This window comes from Pezoporus occidentalis, unplaced genomic scaffold, assembly GCF_034315485.1.
Source record: "Pezoporus occidentalis ecotype Australia unplaced genomic scaffold, CSIRO_AGI_Poc_V1 ctg34, whole genome shotgun sequence".
NCBI lineage: Eukaryota > Metazoa > Chordata > Aves > Psittaciformes > Psittacidae > Pezoporus > Pezoporus occidentalis.
In genome coordinates, this window is record NW_026915376.1 from 2,623,138 (window position 1) to 2,634,910 (window position 11,773).

An 11,773-nucleotide genomic window follows, 5' to 3' on the forward strand; every position below is an offset into this window, starting at 1 on the left:
TCAGGAGGGAGATGCTGTACTGTAGGAGACTTTCACCAGACATTCAAGCCATGAGTGAAATTCAGCCACCAGCCTGATGATGCCCCATGAGCCAGTGCATCACACAAAGACAAAAGCCTTCCCAAGGCTGCTACAATCTAAATATCTTAGCTGGGGTCTCAGCTACAACCCGTTAGTGACCCATAAGACTGTTTCCCATGACTTGACTGTAGCTCTCTGTCACCATTTGCCCTGTTTCTTTTGTGCTTTCCAAAGTAACCCAGTCCTCCAGGAGCACCTGAGGAGCTGTGGCTTGCGTTGCTTTCCCAAGTGTAACATGGTGGCGTGAGTCACTGCCAGCACCTTCCCCTCCAGACAGAAAAGCAACATGTTAAATCTGTCACTCATCTGCTTCGGATGTTGTGCAGCTCATTGTAAAGCACAGGGGCAAAGTGCTAAAGGCCACCACCCCACAGCATGGCCATCAGCCTCTGCACCTGATTGTACTTGTGCATGCTGCTTTCAAGCCCTTGTACTGGGGTCACTGACTTGCAAAGGGGAGTCGAAGCTAGTGCTTGCAGAAATTTTGGTGGCCTGTGCTCTTGTTTTATCCTAGAGGAGATGTAAGTGGAAAAACGTAAGCTCTACGGATGTGCTCTCCATCCTTGCTTCCTTCCCATATCAATCCTCAGGCCAGGGGGACTCTGCAGCTACCCCATTGCCTGCTTCCATCCAGAGCAAGGGCAGTCACCAAGCACATATTGATGGAGCCTTTCCTTCCTCTCTCTAGGCTTCAGTTCAAAGGAAGAATTGAATCCGAAGCCACTGGAGTCCATCTCCCAGGGGAATCCAAGTACGTACTTCAGAATTAATTTCATAATTAAGCAATATCATTCTAATAATTATACAGTGCTAGAATGCATTCAAATTAAAATAGCAAAAGGTTTTCAAGAAAGCCTAAGAAACCCGAGGAATGCATTTTTTCCTTGCAGGGGAACAGTGAGCGCTGTACACCAACCCCTCTCATACACATAGTGGGGTTTGCTTCTATAGGAAAGGAAATAACAACCAAGATTTAGCTTACCTGCACAGGGAGATGGTGGCTGCTCACCGCTACCTCTTCTGGGCAGTATACCTCTTCTGGGCAGCTCCACCTTCCTTGGGCATTGAGCTTCTTTCAGGGACTTTGATGGTACAGGACAACAAACCCATGTGTTGGGGCCAGGGTTAGATGAGCAATTTGCCCATTAACTCATCTTTAGAGTGGAAGGAGAAAGAGGGAGCAAGTTCTGAGTGAAGATGTGGGGTTGTCTGCCACCTCCTCATGGGAAACCGCCCTGAGAAGGGGCTTCACCCTCCCACCAGCGCCTGGGTCCTCTCTTGCCCATCCTCCAGCGACTGAATGCTGTCTCTTGCAGAACTGTCATTTCAAGGTCTCTTTACATTAACAACTACTAACCACTGAAACAAATGTCTATATATTCCCAGGCACTTCTCCTAATACTTAGCAGTATTTTTTTTCCTTATAAATAAAGAAGAGAAGGGGAAGGATCTGCCTTATAGACCCAACTGCACTGCAGGAAAGCAGAACTCCATGTAGCAGAGACACAGGCAAGCACAGCTGTTTCCAGCAGTTGAACTGAGATAAGTCACACCAAAATTGAAACGCTCATCCTGTTCTAGGATCATAAAAGCTGTAATTCAGATCTTGCCTCCCTGCAAATCAGAAAGCGCTCAGCTCCCTACAGAGCACCTTTAGCCGGTGCTCTTGCAGAGTCCTGCTAATGTTCCAGCATCAAAATACTGCTGTTGTCTGACTCCTCCCCAGAAATTAAGTCTATATGTAAGCGTAGGTAAATCTTTGCATGCCCGGAACCTGCTGGCTAACAAACCCCTCACTTTCCACATATAGAGCACGGTGTAGCTCCCACTGAAGGACAAGAAACCGAGGAAAGCTTGGCTGTTAATTAAGGCATTATTTGTTGTGGGTTCCTGGCCTTGCGTCACGATCTGCTGCGAACGAACGCGGTTCTCAGTCACGCTTCTATAACTCAGCATTATTAAACCTAGAAAAACAGACAGCTACAGGAGAAAAAATTGAAGGTAATGAGATGGTAGGCAGTTGCATAAGCCAGTAAGAACAATCAGCGCTTTGTAGCCTTCGGGCTACCTAATGATTAAAATACACTATTTTGGACAATCTGATTTCTATCACCAAATGGAAATCAAGAGATGGGGATGACCCAGACACCGGAGGGGGAAAATGTTAATTAGCACTCTGGTTAAGCCAAATTTCAATCCCGCTCCTGGTTGCAGCCTAACCGATGAATGTTTTACTATTAACTTGCAGACACGTAAAAGCAGGCTGGCAGCGATGAAGACAGCATTCACAGAAGCACAAAGATGAGGTTCATCTATGTCATTAGAGGGAAGAGGTTGTTTGGGTGCAGGCACAGCTTTTCTAGAATACTGTTTTCAGCCCAGAGAGGCAACACAATGCTGCTGCTGCTGCACACACAGGTACAAGCCCAGAGCTACATGCAAAGAGTCCCCACTTAGTCTGAACACAGCAAGTGAATCATCATCCCCCATTAGCTCCAGCCCAGAATGAAGTTGTTGAATGATTTTCATTCAGAAGTGCAGAGTTGCCAGGATTGCTGTCAGCAGCTCCTTGAAGAGACCCCACAATGTTCTGTGCGCTGAGGCATCCCCGGCATCACACATTTTAGGAACTGAGTGGGTCTTCCCTCCCTCCTGAGCAGCATTAACACAGTGCGTAAGGAACTAACTGCTCCTGTTACATCCAGTATACCAGTTAAGTCCACAAAAGCATAACCAAGGAAATCCCTGTAGTCTGTGCTCTGCAGGTGTCCAGACCACAAAATCCAAGTGTTATGCCTGGCTTTACAAAATCTCACCACCTCTAGGCTGTGAATAAAGGGGGCTGAGCCCAAGCCATGGCTTTGAGGGAACATGGTATGAGCCAGCTTGCTCCTGCATGGCTGACCTTTCCTCCCTAGCCTCCAAACATGGTACTCCCAAAGCTCACCCTTGGGAGCAGCCTCTTGCCCTTTTATCACACAGACAGGCTTGGATGTTGTATGGGAGAAAATCATGCCAAGGACTTCAGTTACCAGAGAGCAACACAGACTTGAGTCCCCAGCTGTGACTTGTCCTTGTCAAAGGCCTTTTAGTAGAGCTTGCACAGCAGTACAAGCCACTGGATGCAGGCTTTTTAAGCTTTTGCTCCTCACAAGAAGCACAGCTATCAGAAAGGACTAAAAGTATTCTCTGTGTTTCTGTGTCTCTCCTCAGACTGCAAGATTGATTTGTCCTTCTTGATGGATGGGAGCTGGAGCATTGGTAAACGCCGCTTTCAGCTCCAGAAGCGGTTCCTTGGTAACGTGGCTCAAGCCCTTGGCATCGGCAGTGCTGGTCCTCTGATGGGCATCGTTCAGTACGGGTAAGAGCTTCTCCCTTTGCCACAGGGCACAACCACACACTGGCTGCTGTAGCTCTGCAGTTGACACATGCTAAAGGTCTCACTCCATCTTGAACTCAGGAGCCAGGTAGCACAGACAGGTCCTACAGCTTTTGCATTGTTACACGTGAACCAGAAAACTGACAGCTGCTCTCATTTCTTCTTTCAGCGATGACCCTTCCACAGAGTTTAACTTAAAAACTCATACCAACTCCAAGGACCTAAGAAACGCCATTGAGAAAATCCCACAGAGAGGTGGACTTTCCAACGCTGGTAGGTGATGGGGCTGCTTGCACATCCTCAGCTCAGGGAGGGCTCCAGAGCCTGAGCTGTAGAGAGCCCACACCTCACTGAGTGTGGAGGCTGTGACTGAACAGTGCTCACCCCTCGGGCAGGGCTGGAGAGCAAGTACCACTCTCCATGACCTTCCTGTGCTTGTCCAGGGCACTGTGAGCACATCACAAATGGACAGGATTCACCTTTCTCCTCAAGAGCAGGACACGTCAGGGATCCTTGCTAACCCAGCTTGTCACCCTAGCCCCTATGGGATACAAGGAGGGGATGAATGGGCTTCAGTATAGGAGGGCACAGGAGGCACTGGCACTAACACCAGCAACCTCCCCTCCTGCTTGCACAGCCACTGAAACCACTTTCTCCAGCTGCTGGCAGGGCTCCAGAACTTGAATCAGCTCTCTGCCCACCAGTTCATGAGGTATTATCAGGCAGAGTGCTTCCAGACCTGTAACTCATCCTCATCTCCTCTCTTATTCCAGGGAAGGCACTTTCATTTGTTAACAAAAACTTCTTTTTGGATGCTAATGGAAACCGAGGTGGAGCACCAAATGTGGTTGTAGTGGTGGTGGATGGGTGGCCAACCGACCAAGTGGAGGAGGCCTCCAGGCTGGCCAGAGAATCAGGGATCAACATTTTCTTTGTCACTGTTGAAGCAGCTACTGAAATTGAGAAGCAGAACGTTATCGAACCAAACTTTGTGGACAAGGTACTTACTGGGCTGGGCTCTGGCCAGAAGCTTGGCTCTGACTGCATTTTCCAGGCTGTTTCCTTCAGGGCATCTCCCTTTCCTTCTTAGCACTTACGGTTATTTCTTGTCCTACTTATTCTGTACTGAGGGCTCTTGTATGAAGAGCCAGGCAGCAATACTGAAGTCAGAACTGGGATGAAGCCAGTGAAGTTCTGGTTTGAGGTGCATCATGGACCAAATGGCTTTTTGCTGACTAAACACTGGCACAAACCTGCGGCCATACTGAGGTGAGAGTTTCTACACATACACAGTGGCATGACAAAGCACAGTTGCAGCCTGAGCTTTCCACAAGCTGCCTGCTGCGCATCTCTCACCCGGTAAAGGCCGAGGATCCCTGTCAACCTAATGCCAGCGTTGCATTTACAAGTGTCCCATACGTGCAAACGCTGGGACGTTCCCAACACAGGCGCACCCCAGTTGTTCGGCTATGCTGGATAACTGTTTCCACTGTTGACCTGATGCAGGTTATTTTTGTCTTCCCTGTTTCTGCTGCTGTGTACTTCATGGTAGCACTTGGAAAAAAAGTAAATCCCTGCCATGTGCAGCAAAAAGAGAGAACACAAGCCTTGAGTGATTTATATTTGGCACCAATGGTTGCTGTCTGCTTAACAGTGCTTCAGGGCAAGCTGGCACCCAGTTACGGCAGGAGGTATCTACCAAGTGCCAGACAAGGCTGGGCTCAAGGAAGCAGGGTCAAGTTATCTGGTATTTTCAGAAAACAGATGCCCATCTGAGCTGTGTTGCTCTGCCGTGAAATAAATCTTAAATGAGTTCCAGGGCTGCTCCAGTGAGCTGTGCTGTCTCTGGGCAGCATTTAATTGGATTGTAGTCTTATTTCCATTTAATGTATTTAAAAGAGCAAAGCTACAGTGAGTCTCTGCAAACCTGCCAAGGACGCAGCAGAAGTGGGAGTAGAGTGGGCTCAGAACAGGAAGGTGAAGAGGGAATGGTGACTTGATATTGCTGTATGGTAACACTAAAACAGCAGCGACACAGTAAAGACAAGAGCAGGACATGGTGAGAAGCCCATGCTGTTGGGAATCCTAACTCCCTTGGATCTGTTAGGCGACATGCACGTCAAGACCAGGCACTGAGAAAACAGTGCCTCTGTCTTGAAACACACACACAGAGAAAGTTGATACATAAAGCCTGCCTTAAGAAAATACTCTTGCCCAGAGATACAAGGATACAAGCATTAGCATTTAAAAGGTGCTAAAGCCAAGGACAATGTGATCCAGCTTGTCCCCCACTACCTCACAGTGGACTTCTCCGACTCCCTCTTCTGTGCCACCCCTAATTTCTACCCCTGCTCCCCTAATTCCCACTAACCCTACAGAAGACTCCTGCAGATCTGCTCCCTACAAATACTGAGTTATAAAGACCTGTTTTACTACGTAGCAGTGCCAGCATAATCTTTATGGGCTTTTTGCATTTTTACCAAAATTTCCTGGTTTTTGTTTACAAGAGTATGGACCCAAGAGTAACCCAACTTTAGTCCCAGGTTTCAGTTCAAGGTGGTAGGCCTTGTCAGCAGGCAACATTTTCCTTGCTGTCCACTGACAAATGTACAGGTTCCCAAGATGCCCACTGGAGCCACACTAGCAGCAGCTCTGTGATATGGATGCTTTTTCTGTGAACAATATAACTCCTCTAAAACGTCCTGACAGGTGGCAAACTCTCTTACTACATTTCTTTTGCTACTAGAATATGAGCTGCATCCCACAGCTTTAAAAAAAGGCAGGAAAAACTGCCTCGTTACACAAGTATGTGTGATGTTAGTGACATAATTTCCCAGGGAAGCAGATGGTGACTGGAGGAGAGGCCATTTCAGACTCCAGCATTCCTCTTTCCGGGAGCCTATATTTACAGTTTAGCTGCACACCCCAGTTGAAACAGGCAGACCGAATTTCCACAGCATTCATCCTTGTGTTGCCTTGCAGGCAGTGTGCAGGACAAATGGTTTCTACTCCATCAAAGTGCCCAGCTGGTTCAGCCTACACAAGGTGGTCCAGCCCCTGGTGAAGCGGGTCTGTGACACCGACCGGCTGGCCTGCAGCAAGACGTGCCTCAATTCAGCTGACATCGGTTTCGTAATCGACGGCTCCAGCAGCGTCGGCACCGGCAACTTCCGCACAGTGCTGCAGTTTGTAGCCAACATCAGCAAGGAGTTTGAGATTTCGGACACCGACACCCGCATCGGGGCTGTTCAGTACACCTATGAGCAAAGGCTTGAGTTCAGCTTCGACAAGTACAGCACGAAGCAGGACGTGCTGAACGCTATCAAAATGATCAGTTACTGGAGCGGTGGGACCAGCACGGGAGCAGCCATCAGCTACGCCACAGAGCAGCTGTTCAGCAAATCCAAACCCAACAAACGGAAGATCATGATTCTCATCACAGATGGCAGGTCTTACGACGATGTCAGCGTGCCGGCCATGGCAGCTCACCAAAATGGTAAGCTATTCTCTGCTACCTGCTCTCCTCAGGTGCCTCAGCACCAGAGAAATGCAGTTTGATACAATTTGAAGACACTGGATGAAACTTTGTGAAGGAAAAGTAGCATCTTGCCCTGGGGTCTCATTGAGCTCTAACAAGACCAGCATCTGTTTAACAACTTAATGAGGAACTTCAGGAAAAACAAAAAGCAACAACCAACCAACCAAAACTAACCCAGCGACAAATCCAACACACATAAATCTAGCAAAAACCAGCTATGTCTAGGAGATGTCAATGGATTTCTACTGTCTTAGTTAGACAAGAAGCCTCCTTTAGCTTTCCAGTCAGGACAGTCATATATCTTCCAACACAACTGTAAGGTATTTGCATCAGAACAAGAACCTTTTGCTCAGGAGCCTGTTGTTCAGACCCAGAGCAGAAGCTTGACTGTTGTTTCAACCTTTCTGTTCTTGGCAAAACATAATCCAAAAGTACAAACTAGACCCTTCCTCCAATTGAAAATATCATTTTCATGCAGACAGTGAGCACTGAACTCACTGCCCACATTTTTGTGGCCAGGCAGTTACGTCTTATTGTAACTGTCTTTGTACCGGTATTGGTCTTGCATCAAATTTAACATAATGACAGCTTTTTTGCTCATTCTAAACTGTTTCTTTTCAGGAGTTATAGCTTACTCCATTGGAATTGCTTGGGCAGCCCAAGATGAACTGGAAGCCATTGCAACAGACCCCGATAAGGAGCATTCCTTCTTCGTGGATGAATTTGACAACCTCTACCGCTTCGTTAATCAGCTCATCCAAAACATTTGCACAGAATTTAATTCCCAGCCACGGAACTGATGGACTCAGGCAAGGCAGGACCTGTGGGCACCAAGCTGAAGGCACACCAAGTGCCACAGGAGTAATGCCAGCCCCCAGTTCAAGAAATACGGGAGGTGTTTTTCTCTGGCACTTTCTAGTCAGCAAGGTTCATTGCAGCTCTGTCCCTGTGCATGATAGCGCTCTGTGTAGGCTGTTGATTATATTTTTCTTTCCTTGAGGGCTTCAGAAATTCTGATTTGGATGGATAGCAAAAGAGGCAGTAAACATAGTGGAAATAACTGGAGCTGTTTGAAAAGCTGCTTCCAGTCTAGAGCCTTGGCTTATCCAATTCCCAAGTTCGGGCACACACAAGCTCCTTTAAAAGCACCACCTCCCTCCTCAAGTGCCCAGGTTCCTTCAGAGAGCAGCCTCAGCTGCTGCAGCAGAAGCACCTCTGTGTGGCACTGCCCATCAGGTGACACCCAGGGCAGGGCTGAAATACCAGACAGTTTTTTGGGGGGGAAGGAGGGCACATAACTCGAATTTGAGTACCTCCTTAAAAGCAGGCGCCCTCTCCATACAGCTTCTTGCCAGCAGGTTAAGCTTCAGCTAGTGTGAACTCAAGCATTGAGATTTACCCAAACTCAGAGACTGGAAAGCAAGTGAGAGGAACAAGTCAAGCTGTGGGATCCTGCAGTCATTTGTCAACCCCAATAAAGCCCAAAATCCACAAAGCAGACAACACACAGAAACTGCAATCTAGTCTCCTACAGCACTGTATTAGTATTTGATTTTGAGAAGTGCCTTTTCCCTTTAGCTCTGTTGCTCCACTCCTGTACATCCCAAGGCCTGCAAAACCACAAGAGAGCTGCCAGGACAGAGGATACACTGAGAAAAATGTTGGGTTTAAGTTGCTTGCAATCAGAAAAGCATTTGAGACCCACTGCTCTATCCTTAAACCACAGCTCAGAACAGCTCACAGCAGTCTCTAGTGTGAGGAGAGCTATTCAAAAGCCATTAACAGGATTTAAGAGGTAAGTTCTGTATTACACACTGGGAAAAGCAGCATTTTGAGCATTTACAGACATCCGTTTTCAGATTTGGGATTGACTTCTGTTTTATGGATTGATTTCAAAGTGAACCTATGACAGCCCTGGACTGTTCAAAACATACGGTTGTTTCTGAAGGGATGAACTAGCTGTATCACTAGTCAGTAAGGGAGGAGTGACACATTAAAAGGGCCAAAAGAATTGCACTTTGGTTAGGAAGCAGCCGTTACTGGTAATGTTTCCACCCAATCTAATTTAAGAAAATATGTTAATTGAGCAAAGTTATCGAAGGAAATGGGCAGAGTTCCAGAGCCAATAGAAATGTGCACGTTCATGTACCTTATGGAAGTCAAAGCCACACCGCATCAGGCTTGTGGAACTAAACACAAACTGGGAAGGAATTAAAACTCAGATTTCACATCTTACAAAGCAAGCTTTTAATAGCATTCCTAGTTTTAATAGCCATGACCCAGGATGTTTATTATTAACATAAAAATGTTAATTGAAGTGAATTGCCATAAGGGAGACTCCTTTCCAACAATAAAAGTAGCACAACTGTTACATTTGGAAATACAACTGAAGTAGCCCCAAAATTACCCATTAATTAAGCACAATGCAAACTAATGAGAACGTTAGGAGTCTACATGGTCTCCCTGGTAAGATAACATAAATCAGGCTGTGGTCTCTTCTAGAGGGCCCTTCAAACCAATCCTGCACGAAACAGTGGTTTTGCACAGGGAAAGTTCAGATCTTCCCCTCAGAAGAAAAATTCAGTTCCAGCTTTTACTGATCATCATCAACACCACAATGCTACCCAGACAGAAGAGACAGGGCACTTCCAAAACAAAGACAAAATATATTTGTACACAGAGTTTCTAATGCTAATCTCTGCTGCTGCACTTCAACAGTGATAGCTTCCTGGCTGCAAAAAAAGTAAAGATAAAGGATAGAGATCAATGTAGAAGCAGAGCAGCCCTGATACCCCCATCTCCTGACCCACCTCCCTCACTACCATTCTATCGGAAGCATCTTTCTCTGTCAAGAAGGGACATTACATGGGCTGGACAAAACTCAGAACGCATAAACTATATTCTTGAGGACTTCAGACACAAGATTTGTTGTCTGAAAACCTGTTTGCTTGGGGTTTAACTTGGGGCTAGCTGAGAAAAAGGCTGAAGTCTTAACTTTTAGCTACTCTTAACACTGTGTTTTAATTTTTAATGCAACATTACTTTTTTTCCATACTGGCTGTACTCACGGAGTACGGAAGATTGGTCACTCTGCAGAGACTGCCCGGTGTTTGTGCTCTGCTGAAAGAGCAGCACAGAAAGCTGAGGAACAGTTAGAGCCACACATGTGCTTTAGGATATGCATTTTAATTTCTTCTGAAAGCTTGTATTTCAAGCAATGATAGCCAGCTTTCAAATGCTCTTTCACAGGGAAGTTGCACAGCTATCCTCTGTGTCAAGCATTTATAAAGGGCTTTGTTGTTGTTTCAATCTTAAAGAGCAACTATGGCACTTGGTTGCCAAAGTGCATTTTTATTAACTTCTCAGGATGACCTTGGAATTGTTATATCTAAGTGTCAAAGTGGTTTAATGTTTAATCCAACTCTCATCTACACTTAGATGTCATAAACACTGCAAACTTAAGTGTACACCTCAAAACTTGTAAGAATACACCCTTCCATTAACAAAAGCAAGCACTCTTCTCAACCTTTACTTTTCATAGTAATCAAAATATTTTCCATCTTCTAAAGTCTCTATTGTTTTATTAAAAAAAAAACTTACATATAAATATTCATAAATATTCAAAGGGGTGTATTTGTTTGAAGAATGCAGCAGAACTCCTTCTGTAACGTAAACAAGCTGTTCTGAACTTATCAATACAAAGTGCTGTATCTTTTGCAATAAAATTGTCCCAAAGGCATATGCAGTACATGTCATTTTGTACGTGCTTAAAAAATATAAGCACCAAATATGGTCCACGCCATTTTAGTTTCTGAAATACAGCTGAGGCTCTTACTAGATTATGGAAGAGCTAGAAAAGTTGGTAACACCCCAAGTGTTTCAATGTTGTCCTCCTTTTACATGATTGTCGTGGTTTAAACCCAGTCAGGCAACTCGTTCACTCACTTCCCCCCTTTCTTGCCCTCCCCCTGCTCCCGGAGGGACAGAGAGGAGAATCGAAAAGAATGCAACTCCCACGGGTTGAGATAAGAACAGTTTAGTAACTAAGGTATAACACAAATCACTACTGCTACCACCAATGATAATAATGATAAAGGAAATAACAAGGGAAGAGAATACAACACCTCAGCACCAGCCAACCGATAACTTGCCCCCCCTCAGCCCGACCAAGCTCTGACCGATACCTCCTCCAACCCTGCAGTCCCCCAGCCCTTCCCGCTCACTCCCAGTTACATCCTGGGCATGACGTGCTGTGGTATGGAATACCTCTTTGGTCAGTTTGGGTCAGGTGTCCTGTCTCTGCTTCCTCCCGGCTTCCCCTCCTCCCTGGCAGAGCATGAGGCTCACAAAGTCCTTGGCCAAACCAAAACATCGCTATCAGTTCTGTTCCCAGGCCGAAAGTCAAAACACTGCACTGCACCAGCTACCAAGAAGGAGAAACATGACTGCTACTGCTGAACCCAGGACAATGATCAACTGAGAAAAAAGCCTAAAGTGAGCTAGCAGAGGAAGGGCCACTAAATTACCTACTAGAGGAGTCAGTCACCGAAGCAGTGTAATGGCTGAAAGGCACTAAATCATATGTACTTTCACAAGGCTGCATGCTTTCTAGTCTGCAGACAAGATCACATCTTATTTGGAACCAGACTTTCTTTAAAAGCTGAAAAAAACCAAACCCCAAACCCAAACCACAGTCTCTACACAATTTCTAGATGCAGGGATGAATCAAGAGGATCTATATGCCCAGACACTTAATACTGGGCCACTCAAATGCC

General features: G+C 46.1%; 1 protein-coding gene across 1 annotated transcript in view; it reads left to right on the forward strand.

Moving 5' to 3' along the window:
- The window catches only part of VIT (vitrin), a 36,252-nt gene extending 26,344 nt beyond the window's left edge, over window positions 1-9,908 (forward strand). The window contains exons 13-18 of the mRNA XM_062629514.1: window positions 770-832; window positions 3,295-3,442; window positions 3,630-3,733; window positions 4,234-4,460; window positions 6,443-6,956; window positions 7,620-9,908. Coding sequence (XP_062485498.1) covers window positions 770-832; window positions 3,295-3,442; window positions 3,630-3,733; window positions 4,234-4,460; window positions 6,443-6,956; window positions 7,620-7,798 — 1,235 coding nt within the window. The 3' untranslated portion in view covers window positions 7,799-9,908. The remainder of the gene's footprint in view (window positions 1-769; window positions 833-3,294; window positions 3,443-3,629; window positions 3,734-4,233; window positions 4,461-6,442; window positions 6,957-7,619) is intronic.
- Window positions 9,909-11,773: the final 1,865 nt, after the last annotated feature.